At 41.0% G+C, this 25,466-nt stretch overlaps 1 protein-coding gene across 1 annotated transcript in view; it reads right to left on the bottom strand.

Annotated features, from left to right (window-relative positions):
- LOC118823005 (collagen alpha-1(XXIV) chain) overlaps window positions 1–25,048 on the bottom strand; it is a 163,152-nt gene extending 138,104 nt beyond the window's left edge. Inside the window, exons 1-2 of the mRNA XM_036592365.1 lie at window positions 24,557–25,048; window positions 6,554–6,624 (exon numbers count right to left, since the gene is read on the bottom strand). Of these exons, the coding sequence (XP_036448258.1) occupies window positions 6,554–6,624; window positions 24,557–24,612 (127 nt within the window). The 5' untranslated portion in view covers window positions 24,613–25,048. The remainder of the gene's footprint in view (window positions 1–6,553; window positions 6,625–24,556) is intronic.
- Between the last annotated feature and the right edge of the window lie 418 nt (window positions 25,049–25,466).

The following is a 25,466-nucleotide window of genomic DNA, read 5'->3' as shown; positions in this document are numbered from 1 at the left end:
GTAGAGTTGGTCCCGGACCTGCACTTTACTCGCAGCCACTTTCACAAACGCAGGCTAGTCTGGGAATGTTACGGCAGTTTGCCAGGTCAGGGTCATATGTGATCTAGAGCCAGAGTAGATAACTGCTGACTACACAGCAAAAGCTTAATTCAGGGTACAATAACCAAGCTGAAATGAACTGAGCTCTAGAAATGCTACCAACATCAGACAAAGACACAACAGACTATTGCATATTAGGACATAAATATTACGTCAACAGTTAAATCTAGGGCTAGAACTGACACATAGGCTAGAACAGGCAACCAAGTAATGTTCCCAGTTTTATATACATGAAAATAACTTTTTATGGGACTGAATTAGAGGGACAAAGAAGACTAATAAGATTCACAGGCTGTTTATTATAAACTGCAGTGCACTTTGGGGAACTTGTTTGTGTCACAGAGCATGCAAACATGAACATTAAGAAATGGGATACAGTCCAAACAGTCTCCATGAACCTGTATTATACATCTCATCACATGTCTCAGTCTCACTTAGTATAAAATCCTGACCAGCTGTATTATTTCAAAAGCTAGATTTAATCCACGTACAGAAACAAACCAAGTTTTACATGGACTAGGACTGCTGAAGGGACCCTTTGAAGAACACTGCTGAACATTAACATCCTAAACAACAAATAAAAAGCATCTCAGAGTATAGAAAGGGCACAGAGTCTGGCATAAGTGAAGATCCAGCATCAGATCCCCGCCTTGTTCACAAAGATCCAACATCCCAGTTAGCAAGAAGTATTCTAAATGCTGTTAACACGCTAGATTTTTACTCAAATTTCATGTGCTCCTCTAACTTTTATGACACAGTGCGCAGAACTGTGGCCCAGGACGTAGGTCTTTGTCACTAGGATTCGTTTGGGAGAGAATTTCTCAAGTGCTTTTTAGAGCTGATTGGGTTCCTAAATGGTTCAGAGAGTCGATCAAATAGGTATATGTGATAGATCCCTTATTATTTAAAAAGATCTCAGAACTCTGAACAGAGTTTCAGATTAACAAATTTAACAAACTCAAAAAGTCTAGAATCTAGAATCAGACTGAGAAAGTTACACTCTAACGAATACACATTGACCTGGAACCCAATCCTAAATCAGTAGTTCCCAGTCCTGGTCCTGGAGTACCCCTGCCTCGCATATTCCGGTGATTTCCAACACAGCTGTTCCAATCAATGAGCTTATTAATAAGCTCTTTCTAAGATGGGCTATGGCACAGAAAATGCTAAAATGCATGGAGTACTGGTACCAGGGTTGGGAACCACTGGTCAAGATCACTACCATTACTTTGAAACCGCTGTGAGTATAAGTGCAGGTCCCGGAGCAGCGGAGTGGGTCGCTCTGTGTTTTGGCAGCAGGCAGGAAACAGTGAAGCTTTTGAGTGGCTTCAGTATGTCGGCGTGGGGATCCCTAAGGTCTAACAGCAGGAGAAGACATTTTCATTACTGACCCACAGTCACTGGTTTCCTCAGATACATCTGTTTCTTTCTTTCTCACCCTCTATTCTTTCTTCTGTTTCTCCAAATGCACCCTGTTTTAGTGATTTAGCAGAAACACAGACCAAAATGCTAACTCACTTTTTGGACTGCTAACGGTGGTTCGACAATGCTTCACATTTGAGCACCAGGCTTAATCTGTGTCTGGAAAAGTGGAGCTCAAAAGGCTAAATCCAACCTGCCGTCAGATCAACTCCTTCTCAAATCTGTCTTTACAGTTAGAGTGATCTTCATCTTGGCCAGAGAGTTTGGAGGTCATTTCAGGCCAGAGTAAAAATTTACAGTCTACGGGCCGGCGGGTGGACAAAGCTCTGAGTAAACCCACACCCGGCTTTATTGGTGCACTCCGCCCTCTCCTGCCTCTGTTTATTTCTCCCTCGTCCAGTGTAGGTTTAACACAGGTCATTACCGATTACTGTAATAGCAACATCATAAATACTCTGTTCTCTTCCTGAGTTCATTCACAGCCCTTTTAAAACCAGACAGCATCTTAAACATTAACAGCCACAACTCAGACTTCAAAGCATCCACGTAGGTCCCACATGGGCGACCTCATGAACTTTAACCTCAGTTACAGGTCAAATGGAACAACCAATAAGTTCTTGGAGCGTCAACTCCACAGACAGGGACTGCATTAAAGAGAAGACAGGCAACATCACAGTCTTCTATAAAAGCCATTTCCACTTAGAAGAGCTGTAGACCTGGGCCGACAGCAGAGCTGAGCTCACTGCTCAATACAAGCTGAATTCATGTCTATTAAAATAAGGTTTTTGGAGGCAGAACTTTCTAAACTACAAGCACAATAAACTGAACAGTGAGAAAAGATGAGAACAGCAGGACATGTGCTTGTGCTGAGTAAGTGATGATGTCCTGAACATTCTGTCTGAGGAAACGCCATAATGTATTTCCATTACCCCTGTTTCGTCTATGGTCAATGGAATCAGAAGTTTTTCTGGGCTGTTTCTTTTGGTCCGTTCATCATGAAATTGTAAAAGGAAAAAGACATTTCCAAATTATGTCAAAAACTGAAAAAAACAACAAAAATGGAGACATGAGGTTTTCTTCCGACAGCAGCGAATTATATATAAAATACAAAAAAAAACCTAATTAGAAAGTTCAGAGTTAAGTGGAAGAAAGAATTTGTATGGTTACACACTTCACATTTCTTTCAGGGTTCCTTAGTAAAGAAAATGGCTGCATATAAAACCATGAACACTCTAAGAACCCTTTGCATGATTAAAGGGTTCTCTGCATCATGAAAGCGTTCTTTAGATTAATGGAGAATGTGTTTTACATCTATACATAACCTTTTTGAAAATGGTTCTACATAGCAACAAAAAGCGTTCTTCTATTGTTACAGGCTTGACATCGTAACAATAGAAGAACACTTTTAGGTGCTATAAAGAACCCTTTTCAAAAGGTTTTTGTACAGAACCATCTACAACACATTCTCCATCAATCTGAAGAACGATTTAACAATGCAAAGAAGACTTCTTTGAGTGGTCATTTTATAAGAACGTGGTGTTCTGTTGAGCGTGTTGTCTGGTTCCACGACAGGCAGACACAACAAGCCTGACTTGTTTAGAAAACACAACATAGAAAAGGGCGGCGCAGCTTTCAGCCCGAGAGCTGTTACAGTGCTGTGATCCTCACTGATCCCAATAACAGAGCAGGAGAAAAACAGGGCTGATTGATCAAAGCCTCACAGACAGAGAACTGGGCGGAACAAATGACACTAATCTGGCTGTATCTACTGTACGATACCATTAAAACTACTATACCATTAAAAAAAACTAGGATCCCTTCACATCCCTGCCTGGGTTTTACTGGTATAATAAAAAATGGGAAAAATGGACATAGGGTCTGTGCTAAAAGCTCCACTTAACAGCCTTTTGGCACTGACAAATGCTTGTTAAACGTAAATACAATGTATGTCAATGTATGTAGATGTAGTACACGTTTCCATTATTCTGGACAAAAAAATCTTAATTTTAAGACCACTTGGTGGTCCGAATGTTGAATGACCAGTGCGTTTGTTTTAATATCCGTCTGTCTATCTACGTTTTTTTGGCATTTTTGATTCAGAGAATCAGGATCGACATTTTTATAATTGGGAATCGGCTATCTTCAGCCTTTTCTGATTCTTTTTTCGCTTGTTATGTCGTGGAGGTGCCACAAACACACCATCTCCACAACCTGCCGCACTGAGCACATTTTCAGAAGTTAAAGCACTTTAAATATTGGCAGTGTGGATTTTTTTGAAAGGAAAATGAAATTTGTAATATCTATACTGCCAGTGTTTTGGCTGTGCTTAAATTAGCCTCCTCTTCTCTGCACATAGGCATGTAAAATGCAAGCCTGTTTTCTGTAGTTTACAGTGCATCTTTCACTCTCAATTCACAACTGGTTTGAAAGGAAACTACTGTAGAAATGCTCTGTTTTGCTGATGACGGTTCCCATCTGCCTTTTTTTGTTTAAATCCTGGCGTTTAATTGTCAAACTGAGACAATTTCAAATTTCAAACTGAGAAGCGGAGCAGGCAAAGCAATACGGAACTCAGGGAATATTTCACATAAGTAGCACATAAGAATGTGTACCATATGCAGACATCAAAAATAAGGGATTTTACTGCAGCACTGTAAAGTAACTGGTAGCCCAAATTAACAGGGAGGTCAATCTATCTATCAAGCACACTATAAAAATGTCATTTTTTTCAAAGCAGACTAAAAAAAGTGATTTAACTTCAGTATAAATTAGTAGAGGCGCGTATCTCACCTAAAGCGTGTGGCTGTATCATCTATGTAAACACAAATATCAGTCCAGTGATATTAAGGTAGCTGGGACTTCCCTACTACAGATTCTACACCTCTGCTATCATTATCTGCAGTTTCTTCTTCCTTCCTGAGGTCTAATTGTGATGGTCACTATAAACAGCACATTCCCCCACCTCACCTCCACCCTGCCCTGAAGGGCTCCCCCACCCCCCCACAACCGGGCCAGGCAAAACTGGAGAGTTGTTGGCCATCTGACTGGACAGGTGCTCACGTTTGGCCCAGTAGGTAAATGTAAACTAAAGCAAGAGTCCATCTCCTTTCTCAGGCCCTCGGATTACAATGAAACTTGTTCCCTCGTAGAAGGAAAAAGACAGGAACACCATGTCCTGCACCCGCCAAACACAATCATTTATCTTCACTACCATCTGATTCACCAAACCACCAAAACACACCCTCTCACTCTTAATCCCTTAAGACCTACAGGTCTGTCTGTGGTTCCAGGAACACAGAACGTGCAGAATTTTAGTTTTATTATACATACAGAATAATCCCTGATACATACTGAACCAGCCTGGGGTTCAAGGGGTTAAAACCTTCCCGTACTATTTGATCTTTCTCTTTCCTGTCCTTTTCATCTTTCGTCTCTCTTTACTTCTCTCCTGGCCTGCCCCATACCTTCCTCTCATCTCCTTGTTGTCCCCCCTTCCGATGACTTGCTGATTTCTCACGTCCCCCCCCCCGCGTCTTCCTCTGTCTCAGTTTTTAACTCTTCCTCTATGAGACGACTGACAGGGAGAGAGAGAGGAATAAAGAGTTGGAAGGGAGGAATAGGAAGCCGCTCTCGAGGCTGCATTCACAGAGCAAGAGCGGACACGCCAGGACGGCTGTCTAAACAGAGAGACAGAGAGAGAGATTTATCCTTCTTGTGCGCAGCCTTTCTTACATAGACAACCTACCAGTCCAGCCTCTCTAGAGTCTTGTCGTTCTTTGTTGGTGCCCTTTCTTCTTCTGTAACTTGGATGATGAAGCATTTGATAAAATGGTTTGGCAAAAAAAAAAAAATGTACATAATTTCCCCTTCACCCCAGATGTAGTTGATCAGCGCAGACATGTTTGGTCTAATTTCCACCTCTTTAGTTCTGCACTGACGCTATTAGGCTAGTGTTGCTAACAAACACTAGAAGTCAACAGTTACTTGAACCTTTTCTGTAAATACATCCTCAAACTGCTCAAACTGCATCCAGGTCTTGTTAAGGTCGTGCAGACCAGTCTATGTGTTTTAGGACACAGTACGAGTTCTTATGAACTATAAACATGAACAAAACGTCACGTTTATTGGTGGCCATTTCAGACAGCATGGCTGGTCGTCACAAAGCAGACTTGGATCAGATTCCTCTGTATTTGTGACTGTCACTGTTAGAAAAACTGATTCTAGACTCTTGGTGGCTGCTGGCAGCTTCCGGCTACACGGCAAGGTTTTGTTAAATTGTGCAGTTAACAGTGAGTCATACTGTGTCTTAAACAACATCGACAAGTGACCTTAAATAAGACCTGGATGCAGTTTGAGCTGTAAACATGTTGAGAGAAGCTTCTGGGATGTATTTACAGAAAAGACTTGGGTGACTATTGAGCTCTTGTTTTTGTTACAAACATTCGATTAACCAGTTCTAAACTAAAGAAGAACCAATTAGACACCAAACATGTCTTGAAGGATGGGTCACATCTGGGTTTAGTGGAAAACTGTGTGTGTTTGATTTCTCCCCAAACTATTCCTTTAAATGGCTTTAGTGATGTTGATCTGCAGGATTAAAGCTGCACGTGGTTTACACTGTAAAGTCGTAAAGCTCCCACAGAACAACCCTTGTTTCTATTCATTTCTCCAACTTTCTTCATCTGTATACCTGCGCACTTCTACACACACTTAGGGCAAGAGCAGATTTCCTGCTAGCTTTTTAAAATTCACCAAACCGTCTTTTTTCCTCTGCAGGCTTTTTTTCATGTTGAAGGAAAAAAGCTCAAAGGAGAGATTTTCAGTGGCAGCTGGAGGATGTTAGAATCGCCTGAGCACATACACACACAGTCCCAGAGAGGGAGGCTCAGCAGTGGCCAACAGCTTGAATTTGGGGTTAGGCCTAGGAGGGGAAAGGTCAAGGGTGAATAGGTTAAGAGAGAGAGAGAGAGAGAGAGAGAGAGAGAGAGAAAGACAGAGAGAGAGAGAGAGAGAGAGAGAGAGGTGAACTTACCTTGAGCCTGTGAATGCTCTTCTGCAAACAGCACAGTGGCACATACTGACAGGAGCAGAAGGAGGGCTCGCCTAGAGAAACAAGAAATACAGAGAAAGAGATTCTTTCATTTCACAGTCCAAAATGAAAACATACACAGTGCACTTTTTTGTTGTTGTATATAACACTAATAACTTATATAGTATGGATTACTATATAATTTATATAGTAATTACTTAAATGTCCAGGGCCACCAGCAGGCCCAAAGTTTTATTACACACTTCTAATCTGAGAATAGCTCAGTTTGCACTGAGGTCTCTGTAGTTACTGAATAATAAGCCTTAGAATGTAATAAGCCTGAGATTTTACATTGACCTTTACACTGTGTGTAAATTTCATGATGAATGGAAAGAAGTCTGGTTACATTGTGGTTATACTGACTTACATCAAAAGTGAGTAAGCTATCACATGTGTGTGTATATATTATATACACACACACACACACACACATATATATATATCTATATATATCTATCTATATATATATATACACACACACACACACACACACAGGGAGATTCACTCGAAAGAGGCCCTGAATATTCCGGAATAACTCTCTCTGGGACGAAGCAATCTGAACCAAACAACGTGCAATGTGCTCCTCAGTATATGGAGCTTCGAACAGGACGGGATGTCACAGGACTAACATATCAGAATCATTTTACACATTTATCTACAACTACAACGGTTATATATCATTGAAAACATTGATTCTAAACTTTTGAACGGTAGTGTAAGGCAAAAACATATTTTCTGTACTATATAACCAACATTGGTGCTCCAACTGAACACGGTCTGAATGGAAACTTGTTTAAGGAGGAAGATTGGCCACCTATACAAGCAAAAATTAAAGCTATAGTTTGGCAGAAATTTACACAGTTCTCCCCTTTAAATACAGCCAATGAGCCGAGACACATTTGTCTCTGAAGTTTGCTGCTTTAGTTTTGCTCCAGAGCTACGAGATTAATGTAGCTAACAACAAATGGGAGCCTTCTCCCCACTAATCAGCACTGTGCCAGCAGCACTGCCTCAAGCCACGTGGAGCTGATCGTGATCTCGAATAGACTAAACTTCTGTGGTTTCTGACACTATTTGACACACTGTTATCTACAAACATGGACAAAAGTATGTTGCATAGCTAAAAATAGTAGTCGGAGTCACTGCGAACCCTGAATTCTGCCTGTACGTCTGTCCGTTTTAAAAGATAACCGTATGTCTACATCTTTAAACAAGACTACAGCAGGCCAATGCTGCTTCCCAAATTACAGATCAAGCAGAAAATACTAAAACCTGACACATACAAATACTGTATACGCAGGATGTGCAGATGCAGCGACCATGTATAACTATGGACTGTTCAACTGCACAGCTTAAAGCCTTTTTGAGTCGAGTGTATTAATACTCCAATTCTTAAAACACAGCTAAAATGCTCATTCTGAACACGCTCTAAAAGCTCTGGGGTTCGTTTGGGGTGAATGATGACAAAAGCATTAGTGACGAATTACATAATTCCACGTTAAGCCCCTTGTGCCACAGTGTTTGCTGCTCTGAGCTCCAATCTTTCTAAGAACACTCAGAGACAGTTCTGGAGTCGAGAGGAAAACCAGTGGGCTATCTATCTCCTTAACCTCTGAGGGTCTGTATGAGGGTCCACACCTCAAGTCCTCTCTCTCAGAACTACAGACTTAACACATTTTATATTAGCTACAGAATATAACTTGTAGTTGTTAATGAATAATTCATGAAAGTTAATGAATAATTCATAGAAGTTACAGAATAATTTATAGCACTGAATAATACAGAGAAATAAGCCTACAGTTTACATGATTAAAGATCACGGCACTGTTTACGACACTCAAGAATGCTTTGGCCATTTGTATAATCCAAAAGCTGTCTTGAGACTAAGAACTTGCAGTGTAAAGGCTCTTTAATTCTTAAAAAGTTCAAGTCTAGGTCAGAGGTCGGCAACCCAAATGTAAAGAAGAGCCATTTTGTCCTTTCACAAAAATCAAACCACCTTAGGAGCCACAACATTTTACGTCCATTTTACCATCTTGGCTGTAATATATGTCTCAGTGTGTGCTGACGTAAAAAATACAATATAAACGTACATGCAGACTCACTTTGCTCTGCTTTAAGCTTTAGCTCAGCTATAGCCACTTTTCTTGCATCTCTGGCAGGAAACTTAAAAGTACAACAGTTTCTTGTAAAACGTCTCTCAACGTTTGACGTTTTACGAAGCTGAAATCAGCTTCTCATTCGCCAACTTCTTCTTTGAACGTTCTCGCTCCACCTTAAATGGTGCAGCAGTTACATTATGGCTCAAGGACAGGAAAATTAGAACAAGAAGCTGCTGAATGAGAAGCTGACCACAGCTTTGCCACTTTTTAGTGTTTGACAGCTTTAGTGTTATGAATGCATGTCCATTCTTCTCGAAATTACCGAAATTCGTGTTAAATCTTAAAAAAAGCCTTTTCATCAGCTACTAGCTAGGCCAGATTGTTGTCTGTATTGCTATGGTGACAGTCTGCACACCGACCTTCAGGGTTATAGGGTGGTGCATTTAAGATATTTATTACTACAAACTGTGTTGAACGATCAGCAGAGCTTTTTTTACTGCAAAGGAGGATTATTTTATTTTTGCCTTTTGTGGAGCTGCAACAGAACAGTAACAGCTGCAAGCAGTGCCAACCTCTGACCTTGAGTTATTGTGGTAGTTTTGCTCTGGTATTTAAATGTAATTACATTATCACATAATTAATTATATGGTTAGTTGCATTATTAATTACATTGGCATTCCATAAAACAAGTTTGAGTCTACACTTCAGACTTTCTATGCTTGTTTTGATGATAAAGAGTGACACAAATATGCGAAAAATCTAAAGGGTTGTTTTTCTTTAAGCAATGCAAAGACTGTACACACAATAATAGATACTGTTCTGTTAGATTTCTGTTCATTCAAAGTTCAGAACACTTTCGACAGAATCTCCCTGTTTGTGAGAAACTATGAACATTGTTTTGTTACAGGCAATGATACCTGAGACTTCTAATGGAAACAAGTTTGACCAAACCTCTGATATTACATAACCTACTGCCCCATTCAAAACATCTTTCACATGGCATGACTTAATGCTATAGAATTACATCTGTTCAAAAGGGGCCTAATAATGTATGTAATAGGACACAGCAGTAGGAGTTCATGTGCTGCCTCTATATAGGTGTATACTGGGCCATGCAGGCTGGAGCTGGTCTGTAGCGCCTCTGAACCACAGTAGAGCTCAGCCCTCCATGTGTGTAACAGCCTCCAGGCCTACATTCCTGTAGAAATCCTTCACTGTAGTCAGACAGGAGGAACCTGCACTTAACACACTTCCGCATCCAGAATGTTCGGCCATCGTTCAGCTACCAAACCTTATCTTACACAGTATACAGCCTCAGCATCTACCAGTGTGTTCTGAGTGATTTATTAATGTATGCTGGGGTTGGATCTGTTTGATATGTAAAAAATGTGATCAAAGAAAGCCAGACTTTTATTGTGTTTGTGTTTTAGATCAAGCAAAGACAAATGAATGAGCTTTGAATTTACTCATCAGTTGTGTTCTACCGTTACTCTGATTAAACGGGAACAGAGTGAATTGTACTCCAAACGTTCATCCAAACATAAATGAAAACTTTCACATTTTTACACAGTGACAAAAACCACAGCAGCACATACAGAAATCTCCAATTTCACATGCTAATCCATTTTATTATGATCAATACGGACAAGCACGCATACCAACTACGTTCAGTTTGACAGATTTGAAGTAGCTGAACTCACTAATTTGAAGACTGTTTGGATGCTCTTGGACGTACAGCACCAGTTTCCCAGACATGGATTAAGTCTCGTCGCGGGTTAAAAAGGAATTTCCACTGGTGAACTGGTGATTCACCACTGACGCTGCAATTCAGTCAAAGATTACACTTAATTCATGTCTGGGAAACCAGCCCATAGTGTACCTTCAGGCCATCAGGAGGAGAGGAATTAAACTGTTAAAAGATCCTACATGAATGGATCTCTGCTCTTAGACGTTGCGGTTAGCGTCTGTGATAACAAAAGCACGTTGTATATAACTTTTTACACATCGCTCAATGAAACGAGTGCAGATCCTAAGCCTTCCATTCATACTACATTTGTGTTGATATAGTAGATGAGAGATTTTATCATGAACAGCCTTGTTTCACATTTGTTAACTTTTTGTTATGTCTTGTTACTGAAAAACAGAAAACAGAAGCAGAAAACATCAGACTCTAACGTGTCAGTACAGAATTTAAATCAACAGCAGACGTAATTAATTGTGTAATTAAGTATGTAAATTATGTAAAGTACATTTAAATAATATACCGAAACAAGAGTAATCACCCAAGACTTAATCATAGGTTAATCCACTGAGTCTAGAACTGCTGTTTTGCACTAAAACATTTCGTATTCATTTGGATGGCATAATAAAGCCTATGCAGTGCCCACTCACAACGATGCTGAGCGTCAGTCCTAGCTCTCCAGTGCACCATTGATTCTGTGTTCCTCTAGAGCAGGGGTCTCAAACTACCAGCCAAAGACGGCTATATATTGTACCTTTTTTGTTCTGTAGTTAAAAGATTTGCTTTACCTGCCAGATATTGTGGCTTATAATCCAACATAAGACTATAAAATCAGCTCAGGCTGGACGCTGCACACTGAGTGGGCATAACTATAATCTAGCTACAACTAACTTAGTTATTAATCTAATTTAGACCGATAGTTACTTAATTCTGCCTTTGAGGATTTATTCCTGACACAGTAGTATACAGTGTGTCAGAATGAAGAAATGAATGGAATTTCAAACAAATCTACTGAGAACGCAGATTAACCGCTCCCCAATAACTTCACTCACGTTCAGCTAGAACAGCAGCACTATCACAACAAGAGTTCCATCTAATTCTACTGTTAAATGTAACACTAAAAAGTGTATTCAACGCTATGCATTTGTACTACTACTGCGACTACTATAACTACACAACCACTACTACTGTGTGGTTTTAGGCACCAAAAACACTGCTAACTTATTTTTACATGACCATTTCTAACCTTTCTTTGTCCCTTAGAATTAAACAGGCTGTGTCTGATACTGAGCCTGTAAGGCTGATACATGTGAGACCTCCGCTGATGGGCTGCCCTGTATCGTGCCTCATTTAACAAGTTGAATGGGCTGAAACACTCCTTATAACTTTAACGTGAGCGGGGCGGGGCTAAACTGGCTGAATAGATGGAGATATGTAAATGATCATGAAACCAGTGGATCCTAAACAGGCTGTTTTAGAGGTTTAGTTTCTGTATATCATCACTGTCTGAAAAAAAGCCTCCAAAGTGGTAACTTTACAGGAGAAAACAGCCAAAATGTTCTTAGCTTTCGAAGTAAATGAATATAAAGAGACTGTACTCCAAGCAATTAAAGAGCATTTCTTTTGGTCCAATCATTATGGCACTTTCACACAATGTAAAGGTCAGTGGCTGGACGCAAATGACATAGAAAAATAACAAAAAAAGCAAAGTTTAGGTGAAGAGCACATGTCTAGTGGCTCCCCAGGTAGTCTGAGTTTGAGCTGGTCATCAGTGGAGTTCGGATGAGAAATAAAACCTAAAGGGAGTGTTTTAGTCAGGATCGCAGGGCTAATCAGTGTCCGGTACTGTCAGAAAAGTGCTGAGTGTGGATAATTATCCCACAGGGAAAGGAAAACAGAGTCGGCTACACACACAACCTAAACAAAAAGGGTCACGCCCACCTCATTTTAGCACAATGCTGTCAGAGGCGGCCAGGTTCCCTCCCAGACATCACTCAGCCTCTAATCTACACATCCACACACACAGGCACTACAGTGAACACACTGTAAGTTCATCACCGGAGCACAAAAGAAACCCTTAAAATCATTCAAATAAACAATATTTTTAACACATTTATGAAACCTGATATGAATGAAAGACGTGTTTGAAATGACCTGCTTTAGAGCTCTAATTTGAAGCGACAGTGCCAGGTGTAAGCTTTCTACACCACATGTCCAAAAGTGTGTAGACACCCATGTTTCTTCTGAAATAACGGACATTAACAGTGAGTTTGTCCCCCTTTGCTGCAGTAACAGCCGCTACCCTTCTGGGAAGGCTTACACTAGATGTTGGAACATTGCTGTGAGGATTTGATTGAGCATTAGTTAGATCGGGTACTGATGTTGGATGATTAGTTCTGGATCATTCCAACTCATCCCAAAGGTATTTTAGCTCCATCATTCCAGAGAAGTAGTTCCACTGCTCCACAGCCCAATGCTGGGGAGCTTTATATCCCTCTATCCAATCCTTGTTCAGCTCATGTGCAGCTGTTCCAGAGCATCAGTGCTTTTCTATGGAGATAAGAAAAGCTGTGAGAGAGCATTTGAATACCTTTTTTAGCAATGGGTGCACCTTAAAGTAGCTGGATTCACTCTTTAGAAGGGGACTTGATACTTCTGGACATGTAGTGTAACATACTCGTAGCGCTGTTGCCTCACAGCAAGAAGGGCCTGCGTTCAATTCCCCGGCCGGGCAACCAGGGTCCTTTCGGTGTGGGGTTTGCATGTTCTCTCTCGGCATGGGTTTCCTCCCGCAGTCCAAAGACATGCAGTTAGGCCAACTGGAGGTAGTGTATGTGAGAATGTATCTGTGTGTCTGTCCTGTGATGGACTGGCAGCCTATCCAGGGTGTTTCCTGCCTTCTGCCTAATGACCACTGGAATAGATATTAGCTTAGATATTGTCTGTTCTGTTCTTTCAAGACAAGTTGAATGAAGCACATATAAATCACAGATACTGATTTATGTTGATTGCTGGGCGACTCAGTTATTTTATGGGCATCATGCAATGGATATAATGTCCCTTGTCTTTCAAATATATAGCTCAAAATATTGCTAAAACAGACCAGCAGTATCATGCTAACTCCACTATTTGATGATTCATGTCCAGCCATGATTAAATAGCTCATCCAAATTATCTAGATAGTACTGCCAGGCATATATAATCGAGCTGGACTGGATTTCTGGATTGATCCCAAAGCCAATGCCGACCCCAGTTTGATGTAATGGATTAACTACTAAGCAGCTCACAATGAGCCCCGACAGAGATCAGATCAATATCATTACTTCATTGAGAGCAAACGTCTCATGCTTTCTTTGTGTCGCTGCTTTGCATCTTCCTCATATGTAAAGAATAAACCTCCCTGGCAGGAGAAGGAGGAGCACGTGTGCTCTAGGGCGCTCCCTCCTGTACTTCCTGTCTGCTGTTGGCCAGTTCTCTCCTCCTCAAAGCCCCGTCAGAAGAATGCGGAGTCAGAGAGCACACGCGTGTTCATCACTCATCCTGACATACTGTATAATTATTACCATCGCAGCCCTCAAACTGTCTGCCCTGAAGACTTCCTGTCTGACGACTACATTAACCAACACAGCCACGCTGGAGAGCACCAACGTCCAGTTTACTGCGCTGATTTATGTACTGATAAACCACACAAACCCCACAACATCGATACAAATCTAGGTCAATTAGACATCTGAGGATATTTCACATCTCCAGGTCCACAGCTCCAAATTAGAGTGCAAGACTTTTTCCCAGCCAGTCTAAAGCTCACATCAAAAAAGGTTTAAAGTTAATGGGTAATGGAAAAGTGTTTTCATGGCTCTTTTAAGTTGTGATTTCATTAAAGGAATAGTTTAAGGAAAAATCCAATTTACTACTTTCCAACTCACCCCAAATCTAGCCAATCAGCTAAGACGTGCTTGAATTTTTAAATTGTGTCTATTTCGGTCATTTAATTTGCTCTCAATAACATTAACAATGTTAATGATACAATATCTCAGTGCCATTGTTGCATTTATTGCGATGTGTTAAGAACGTGATCTAACAAAGCAGAAAATACGTCGATTCTTATTTTGCTTGTGTTTTGTGTTACAAAATACCACCAATGTTACTCTGATTAAATAAATTAATAACTGCTGATCCGAATTTCATTCTAAATGTGCTTGTGTGTTCATTCTGAACACATCACAGTGCATCCTACAATAAAAGCAGCATAGAGCTTCTTGTACACAGCGATAGAAAACGTGGCGGCACACAGAAAGCTCCAATTCCACATGCTGATCCGCTTTACTATGATCAATGTGAACGTGCACATGCCGTAACTCCTCTGGAAGCAGATATAAACGAGTTTAGGGGTCGTCACCAAAGTCTCAGAATGTATTGGGTTAAAGAACGTCCGCATAATGTAAACAGCCATGCGTCCAAATAAAGAGCCATTTAGGAACCTTTCTTTTTAAAAGTTTAGTTGGCTACCGGTGCAGGCTTCATATCACACAGCGTTTTCTGTGAAAACACATTTTTTCCTGTGTGAAATCCACTTTCCTCCAACTCAGTAGTTCGCTGTTGACTGGTCAGTTGTTCGCTATTGACTGGTCAGCACAGACAGTTAGAGATGTTGCTGATTGGCCGGCCCTGTCAATCAGATTTGTTTGATTTCCCACAGTGCCTTCTGGGGGGTGATAAACAGGTCGTGTCACCCGCCTCCAGTCGAGACAGTGGTGTGACATTCCTTCAGCCGAAACGGAGGATACTCTTTAAAATAACTGCCTCTGAGGCTGCCTCCAGAACAACACACTTCAGTAGTTTCATTTGCAGGAAAGAATATATTTGTCAGAAAGTGAGTATTGCAGGAGTTTGTCTGTACTGCATTGTTTAAATCTAGTTTAATGATAGAGCTGGATCAACAAATAGTCTTGAATACTAATATAAGACTGCAAAAATTAAAGAGAATCGACCCTCGTTCCAATTCAAGTTCTCATTCAAAATGAACCATATCCACTTCTTTAACGTGTTTAACAGATTTCTCTGTTTTTATGAAGCCAAGAACATTTGTAGCATTAAGCTGTGGTAGGCTTTAAAATCCACCAAGGCCGTTCCTCGCCTCACTGGCAGAGAGAGCCAGCGGGTGGTTGACCACATCGTTTCTCTCTGTCCACAGAAACTGTGTTGAGCCGTGTGGTCAGACTAACACTTGCAGAACGCTCCACAAACCTACACAAACTAAGGGATGTGTAGACAGGCCAGAATAAAGTGCATGGTTAAGAGGGCTGCGGTCAGAAGTCAGAGGACAGGCTTGAACATGTCAATACAACATGTAAATTCCATTAATCTTTATGTAATTAGGGATTATTATTATTATCTAGTTAGATTTTGTTTAATATTTCTAAATATTCAAAAGCTTTAAAAAACAAATATTAAAGACACATTTTTAAAGAAGCTTATTTCCCACTTTACATGTTCTCACTTTAAAGAACCATGAGACGTCTCAGCTGTGTGATCCAGTGGAGGCACTAAAGAAGATCCCACATCTTATGCTTCAGCAGAGACATTATAAAGGAGGAGGAGACACTTCACTGCTTGAAAACCTGAAAGGACAAGTTTTTTTTGTATTATTTATGTGGGTTTTTTGGTCAGATTTCAAAGCTGTTTTTGAAATATTCATGTGGCTTTTAGTTTGGGGTTTACAGGTCTCTCCCCATTCAAAGAAACAGAGGCCTGGCCTTGAATGACTGGAAATAACTGCTGGGTGGGCGTGGGGGTGCCAAGATGGCCAAGACAGACTTTCCTATAAGGCCTTTGGTTTTGGTCAGTCAAAGACTACTGCAGTCGGCTACACTATACCACACACCAGATAAGAGGCTCCACACTGCACTAGTTAGCAGATAAAGTGCAGCTAGTGCATAGAAAGCGTCACACAGCACTGATAAACAAGAAGCTCAAGCTCATTTTACACTACACTTGTACAGATTAATGGAATAAAACTTTCAAAATCATTCAGTGACTTTTTCACATTAAATAATTCTTCACACACCTGCTGCTTCTGAGCTAAAAGGTACGAGGTGAAATATGATGTGACTGGGCTAGCAGCGTCAGCTGAGGTGAAAACAAATGATTAGCGTTGGTCTGTTTATCTTAAATAATTTAGATTGACTGACTTGATCTGTGTAAATTTCAAGCTACTAGTCGTCTAGCATGGTTTCGTGATGTGGATCTGGGTTTAACACATCACAGTAACAGAAACATGCCGAGTGGTCATCCCGGTGATGTCCGGTTTAAGGCAGCCTTAGGAGTCCAACATTCATTCTTTTTTGGTGCGGGGTTTGGACGGGTACTCTATGAATATTTTCTGAATAACAACTTACAAATTTGAATATGAATTCAATTCAAATTTGACCGAAATGCCCTCAGAAACAAACTATATAATAATGTAATTATATTTAATTTATATTTATAGTACAGCAAAATGACAGTAGTAACTCTAGACTTCTAAGGGTTATTACTAGGCCTGCACATTTTGGAGGAAACTGTCTCAACTGTCTAACGTTAAATTTGTAAAATAAATAAATAAATAAATCGCGTCTCCAGGCTTTTTATTTTATTGTTCTGTTTTAAAACATTAGGTTATGAAAAGGTACAAATATGTATTTTTCACCTGCAAAAAACTTATTTAAGGCACACAGTTTTACCTTGAAACCTGTGTTGTACCTTTGAGGGAACATTTACAATGTTGGTGCCTTGATGAACAAAAAACGTACCTGCACAGAACCTTTATTTCTAGCAGTGTAGTGTTCTAGACTGCCAGTAGTTGTGGTTGTGATGTCAAAAAGATGTTCAGCTGCTTCTGATTGGTCTATCAGTTCACAAGCTCTGTGTTATTAAATTTCTACACATAAAACTTCAAAGGGTTCAATTAAAATCGCACACTTTCAAACTGCGATTTCGATATCTAAAAATGTTTCATCTCTCAGCCCCAGTTACAACTAAGAGAACGTGATCTTAAGAATGATAACAACAATATTCATGGTGAGCCTGCAGGGTAGCATTAGCCTTAGGAACTGAAGCCGATCGCTGTAATTACTTACAGGCTTACAGGAGAAATGCACTAATAATTTTAGCAACACGAATGCAACTCAGTATTCCTCTCCAGGTTAACAAACAGAGCAACCACAGCATCAATTACAGACAGCAAACCACACATAACTGCTAATCTACCCAAACAGCTCCGCCACTCAGCCGCAATCTCCCTCTTCAACATGCATAACCCATAATACAAACATGGAAATCCCAGGGAGACACGAGCAGCCGGCGCTCAGAGCAAAACCACAGCAGATCACACTCCGCAGGAGATAAATTACCCAGATGGCTGAGCAGCTGCTGATGAGCTTTCATGACGATAAACAACAGAACGTCGGAACGGCTTCAGAAAGTTAGCTGTGGGTCTGAAGAGCGAGGGGGCAGGTTGGCTTTCACCACACATCCCCATTTACTTTAATGCCCTCCTGTAAAGCAGCAAACAATGATGTTTACAGTCTGTATTCGGAAGCCTCTGACTGACCCCTGACCTGGAAGCATTTTGGACTGCCCTTTGACCCGAGACTGTTGACAGAGGGACTGCTCTGTGTCCAGTCTCAGCCACGCCAGCACTGCTCCGGTGACACAAAGACCCAGTGTGGCTGCTTCAGTGTGTGAGTGGTTGCACTTGACCCAGCCCCTCCTTCGTCTTTGCATCTGCAGCTCTCCAGAGAGAATCTGTACAGAAAAGGCCTGACCAGAGCACAACCGGTCAAACAGTGCATAGCTTCTTCAGGAGAAACGAAGAAACAGTGGCATGGCATGAGTTACCCACCTTAAATATGGTTTTGTCACTGTTTTGAAGGTTTACTGTAGTATAAGGCTGGAATACAGGTAATCTAGAGCAATTTACGTTCCCCACATGCCGACCACATGTGAGAAAGAGGCCAAGATGTCGGAGATGCATCAGCAGAATTTTAAAAAGTGTGATGCTGTAACTAGAGAAGGAAAGTTGGCTTAACAAATCCCAATTCACCCCTTGCGCCTACCACTTAGTCCTACCACTCCATTTTTTCTGTGTTCACGCCTAGGGGGTCGGGTGTCCAGATTTTTGTTGAGGTAGAGGGGTAGGGCGACGTGTTAGGGCTATGTGGTCCTAAAAACTGAGGTTTTTCAGAGACACTCCAAACAGTGTTATGAGAAAACAAGAAAAACCGGCTAGATGGCTGAACAAGTGACCACAGAAACCCACAAATGTAAGCAATTCCATAATTACAATTAAAAATTACTATAATCATAGTACTGTCTTAGTTTAATGTCGTTTAAATGCGTTATGGTCCTTTTCTTTACAAAAAGCTAAAGAAAAATCTCTAGTAGTTTGCTGATGTGTTGGTAGCTAGGTAGCTAATTTTCCCGTAACACCTTAAATGGTGCAGCAGTTCTGATGCCTGAGGTGCCAGAATGTAACTGCTGTGCCATTTAAGGTGGAACAGGAAATTTAGCGAGCTACCGAGACATCAGCAAACTACCAGCAATTTTTCATGCTTGTGTTATGCTGGTGAATATCTGACTTCAGCTTCATATCACTGAAGAATGAGGGGTGGGCGATAATAATTATCGCATCCCCCCTCTTTGAAGGCGTATGATTCTCTAAATGTAACTAAAGTCCAGCAGTGAGGAGCTGAACTTTACCCTCTGCTGTCACTGCAGACTGGCAGGGTCGCCTACAGAGCAGCGCTAGTAGCTGTTAATGAAGTGATGTTCTTCTTTATTTGAGGGTCCCATTTCATAACGAAGATTTCAACCACTACCCCTTGTAACTCAGTTCCAAGGGGCAAAGTGACACAAGGGGTAGGGGTAACAATGAGAAATGGGATCAGGCCTGACTCTTCAGAAGTCAAAGCAGTTGCAGACACTGCTGACTGTCTTTAAAAACTTAAGTTTATACAGTAATTCCAGGAAGTTGCTATGGTGTTGCTCCGAGGATGCTATGATATTCCAGTTCATTGTTAGGGCGTTGATTGTTGATTGTTAAGTTATTGCTAGGCTGTTACTACAGTATCCCAGGTGGTTCCTAAAGTGTTGCTATGTTATTCCAGGTGGTTACTATGATATCCCAGGTTAGGTTGCTAAGGTGTTGCTATCATAGTTGTATGATGGTCACATTAGAGGAGTTTGGCTGACTGTGGTGGAATAAAAGCTGGGGATATTAGTTTTATACATTACATAAATGAAGTGACAGAGCATTCGCCCATTAATTCCCGAAGAAACACTGTATGAACAGAGTTTCTGCAGAGTTTCATGGGTCTAGCTCAAAAGCTGTAGGAGGAGTAGTGTTGTAAATTTTTCAAAGAACAGCAAGTTAGATTTTTCAAGCCAAATCAATAATCAGACTGTCGTTCGACACGACTGCAGAAGAAACATTAAAGTTGCGGCGTCTGGAGTGTAAATGACCTAAGTTACTGAAAATGCATTGGCAAAGATACATTTGCTCCTTAATCTCACTTTGCAGGCGATACTACATCATCAGAGACTTTTATTGTGTCAGTTCATCATAGATTGCAGCCTGACTGCTCTCTGACTGCCTTTGATTGCTTGTGCAAGAGAGATGTTTACAGCTGTATAACTGTCAAATAAAGCAAAAACACATTTCTGATAGTGTAATAATGTAATAATGTGATAATTATAATAACAATTAAATTATTAATAAAGTAATAATGATGAATATAAATCAGTAAATAAAGTCAAAACGGGATAAACTGCTGTTGTTGCTGATGATTTTAATATTAGAAATGCTCAATACAGGTATCAGTGAATTTATACAGTTTTGGAGGGTTACTGTGTCGAGAGGTTGACACCTATCATACTTTTACACATTTCTATCACAGAAATAAGTCAACTATTTTTTCTGTTGTATTCAGGTTTTAATGTTCACCATCGTACACCTCAGGTAGGCCAACACTTACCAGCTTAATGTGGGCAGCAGAGAATAGAAGCAAATGCCTCCATACTTAATAAAAAACTGTAAAACCTCTTTTTCGCCCAGGAAATGATAGAAATTTACTTTAATGTCAGTAACCTGGGGTTATTTCTACATGGGTCATTTTCTGGGTCAAAGTCATCGTAATCTTTACAGACGCAGGAACGAGCAGTCTGTAAAAAGGTGACTGACTTTGGATCTTTGGACAGGATTAAAATTACAGAGATATTCTGGGAACAGTTATATTATCAATCCTTAGTACTGAGATCTATTGATAAAATTCAGTATCAAAATAGTTTTCCAGTAGATCACGGAATGTGTTGTGACTGGACTCTCTTCTGCTAAACTACAAACAGTGGCGTTAACTACGTTTTTATTCATCAATACCACTAAAACTAAACATCAACGCCAATACAGTGGTATAGATGATACACTGCCCAGCACTACTGAACCTTATCATGTAAAACTAATCACATCCGAATAGTACTTACAACAGTAAGGCTAGCATTAGGCACAAATACAACAAGAGAAACATGCTTTCTGGTCTGTAAACCCAAAAAAGAGTCCTAGGAGGAGCATTCAAACATACTGACCCCATCAAACTTTCTCTGCAACATCCACTAATAACCAACAAGCTAAACTGAGCACTGTTGCAACACTGACGCCGTCTCACTCTGCTCTGACCATTCTGTCCTCAAAGTGCTGCATGGTTGAAGACCAGGCTCAAATTTTAGCAAAGCAAAAAGGCTAAAACCAAACAGCAAATAGATCAAATCTTTCTTACAAAACGTTCTTCAAAAAATTCTGCTTCTCCAAGGGATCCTCACGTTGGGTAAAGAGTCTGGAGGTCATTTCAGGCCAGAATAAAGATTTACTTAGTCTACAGGGCGGCGGGTGGACAAAGCTCTGTGAGTAAACCCACACCCAGCTTTTATTATTGGTGCACACTCGCCCATCGCCTCTCTCATTCAGCGTGTTTAGGAAGCAAGAGATGGTTCTTCCATGAAGAAGATAACTGTGAGTTGAACTCAACAGATTTGTGAGGGTCAGTAAGATGCCACAGATGGAGCTGACTGACCTGGAGGATCTGGTGCCTGTTATAGGTTATTATTGGCCACCTCACAGTACAGCCTGACCGACATGAAAATCTTACGGCCGACAGATTTTAAGGGTTAAAAATGAGAAAAAATTGCAAGACTATGATGATTTTTTCTGTTCACATTCACCAGTTTTGCTGAGCTGCTGCCATTTATTTAAACAGGGAGGAGCTCATATTGGGTTCTCCAGTGATTTGACCCCGTAAACACTGGGAGACTGAAGTTCGAATTCCAGCAACATTACAACCAAAAAGGCACTAATTATTATTGGCTTATCAGTGATATTTTCACCAATACTAATAAAACTGCAGGTCACCAATGCTGGCTAACCCTTCAAAGGTACAGGCGGCACGATACCTCTTTTCTGACACGATACTGAAACCATACATTTTAGATGATGCTGATTCTGATACAATGTTTAAAAAAACCTGCTAAGCTGGTGATGGCTCTTTAAACTTCCCAAGTTACCAGACTTAAAAGGTTAAAGCTCTTCACATAAGATGACCATCTATAAACGATCAGTGATCCAACTGCATTGATTTTGGAATGTTTGAACAGATTATAAACGGCTATAATAATATTTTGTACTCAATATTCAAGTATTCACTCATTTTCTGATGAAATAAGATCAAATTCTTATTTTTTCTTCGAAAATCCAAAAACATATATACAAATATGAATAGTTTGTATATAGATCTGGTCACATTTGAGCATGTAGTGTATTTTTTTAAGTCTGAATCCTTCCAAAATAATCAAATTGAACCAAATGGTGGTAAAATTTGAGACTTCACGGTGCAATTCATCATTTCCTAAACAAACAAAATGGACTAAAATCACTGAGAGGTCACATATTTACAGCTCTGGTACCTCTGCACTGCCTGGTGAGACAGACTACTTTCGTAATCACAGCTTGCACAGCCGACCTGCATCATCCTGTAGTTTTGTTTTGTCATGTTTCAACACAAACGGTTCAGCTTGCACTCTCACGCACCGTTTAACTGGGATCACACAGGCGTTTACAGTGGAGTATCCAGCTTATGTTCAACATAAATAACTCGAGTTAAAAGCCATGAAAGAGAAGCAGAAGGATGTGAAAAGGTTTCTATAGCCGTGAAACATCCAAGGGCGATTTGTAGAACATTTTCATGGGCGACTTAAAACAGACAGGTAGGGAACGAGATTGTTAGGAAGAGTTTGGACTTAGCATGAATATAGCAAGAGGCGTAACGATCAGCATCGCTCCACTGACTTCCATCGTAAAGCTCATCATCCTATCTCAGCATCTAATCTTCTTCATTTTCAGTAAACCGTAATCATGGATTGGACTTGACAGACCGTCACCCTGTACCCTTTTAAATATGATTTTTAAGTGGAATTAGTGATTTAACAGGCTTTGACGTGTTCAGTGGTCCACTGATTTAGCAGAAAATGAACACCGATCTAAGATAAGGCCTCATCGGTTCCTGGTAGCGTTCGACACAAGACGTAAGCCGATCCCAGATCAGCTTTCTCACGTTTGATAAATATAGCAGTGTTAGACTCCAGAAACCCTTTGCTTTAAGTCTGACAGATCTGTGCCTCCGTAACGTAGACCAACACAGGGGGGTGGCTTGGCCAGATGCGCACACTTGCAGCAGGATCCACACACCACCATGAGGAATGTTCCACAGAGCTCCTCTGCACCGTCACCTAGTTTAGTTTGGTTGCGCTTCAATGCAAAACCCTTCTGCTTCCACCATGACGGTGCATTTTAACCTGGATCCGAACGGGTGTTTCATCTTCTCTGTACCTGAGCACAGCATTCATCAGCAGAACCACCACAGTGGAGGTACACGGCAGTGCAGATAGTGAGATTACAAATCACAGATTAGTTTGGACGCCTGGATAAATTACGCTAGTACTTAAATCCACTGCCGTGCAAAACCCCATGCCAGATCTTTTGCCACTTCATGCCGAGTCAGTGGTGCATGAACTATTTTACTACTGTGCCAGTGTAGTGGCCGTTTCAGCTGCCCTGTATAAAGAGGAATATCATGTCCTGAATTGTCCAAATAAAGACAGAAATAGTTAAAAAATAAAAGAGAGACATCATGCCATGAATGTTCCCAATAAAGATGGTATATCATGTTCTTTATGGCCCAAATGTGAGACAACATATCCTACATGGCCTAAAAATAAAGAGGGATAAAACATATTCGATATGGCCCAAATAAAATGAGTAACACTTTCTATATGGCCCAAATAAAGAGGAACAACATATTCTGTATGGCTCAAATAAAGAGGGATAACATAAACTCTATGGCCCAAATAAACAAGGGATAAAATATTATATATGACGCAAATGAATAGAGGTAACATATTCTATATGGCCCAAACAAAACAAAGCTGTAAAATATCCTATACGGTTCAAATAATACTTTATGGCTAATATAAAAAGGAATAAAATATTGTATGTGGTGCTAATAGAGAGTGATAACACATTATATATGGTACAAATAAAACAAAGTTGTAAAATATCCTATTTGGCCCAAATAAAGAGCGATAACATATACGGTGTGGCCCAAATCAAGTGTAAATCTAGAGAGACATCCAAATAGAGTTTCTCTCAACTACTGGTAAACTTCATTTCCCAGTGCAGCCCTCAGTGCACAGTGATCTTATACAACACTCCTCCAACCAGCTACTGCATTCACATTACTGGCCCATCTACAGTCAGTGAGCCTCCTTCAGTGAGCACGGAGAACTCGCGGAGAATAAATGAACCCTGAAAGCAGAGGAGACGTGTGAGCCCTTTGGGCTGCAGGGCTGTCGGTGGTTCAGCAGCGATCTGAGTGGGGAGATAAGCTGAGAGAGAGAGAGAGAGACGTGGACAGAGCCCAGCAGGGATGTCCGTACCGAGGCTAGTCTGTCAAGCGCGGTTTCACAGCCGGAGAGTAAAAGTGTGCGAGTGACCGAAAAATAAAGAGGGGTCTTACTCACGTTTTGGCCGTGGGAGCGACGTGTCCCCTCCTTGTCCGTTGGGCTCCTAAATGCATTTGTATGCATTTGGTCCGAGCAGCCAGAGGTCTGAGTGAAAACTGAGTGAAAACGCCAGAGGCACCACAGACCCGGGTCACTTTGCCATGTTAGACTTTCCTCATTTTCACCGCCACCTCAGACTTTCCTCATGTTGAAAACAGACTTAATAAAAACACGATTCCCCTCAAAGCGTCTCCGCAGTAACGGCTAACGGCGGTCTGATCAGCGTCAGCCCCTCTCTGCGACCACTACAGGGAGAAGGAGAAAAACGAGGCTGTGCGGCGAAGCCAGCACGGCGTGTGTCCGCTCCGAGAGCCGAGTGGAGCCGTGCAGGGCGGCCGCGGTGGAGGAGGAGGCTGGCGGAGAGCTCCGCGCTGACTGATGAGGGGAGCAGCGCTCGGCTCCGCTTGTGTCTGGACTTGCTCGGTTGCCAAGCAGCCGGTGTCGAGTTTCACCAATTACTGACTGTTATGGGTCTTTCTTTCCCCACGCGCGTATTCAAATAAGGCCCAGCTACCAGCACTCGGATTGGCTGGCGTGGTCCCGCCTCCTGCGCGGCGATTGGCTAGAAGTTCGTACTTACAGTAGTCCGCGTCATTGGCGTATGTTAGGGACTAAAGGTGGACGATACTACTGTGATTTCGATACAATACCCCGCAAACTATACACACACACACACACACACACACACACCACATACACACACACACACACACACACACACACACACATATATATATATATATATATATATATATATATATATATACACACACATTCACATTTAAATTTACAGCATTTAGCAGACACTCTTATCCAGATTTACAAAAAGTGCTTTGTCTATCCAGAGAAAGTATCTTTGCTAGTTACC

This window comes from Colossoma macropomum, unplaced genomic scaffold (genome assembly GCF_904425465.1).
Source record: "Colossoma macropomum unplaced genomic scaffold, Colossoma_macropomum, whole genome shotgun sequence".
Taxonomy (NCBI): Eukaryota; Metazoa; Chordata; class Actinopteri; order Characiformes; family Serrasalmidae; genus Colossoma; species Colossoma macropomum.
Note: the sequence above shows the minus strand (reverse complement) of the source record. Positions and strands in the feature narration are given on the sequence as shown.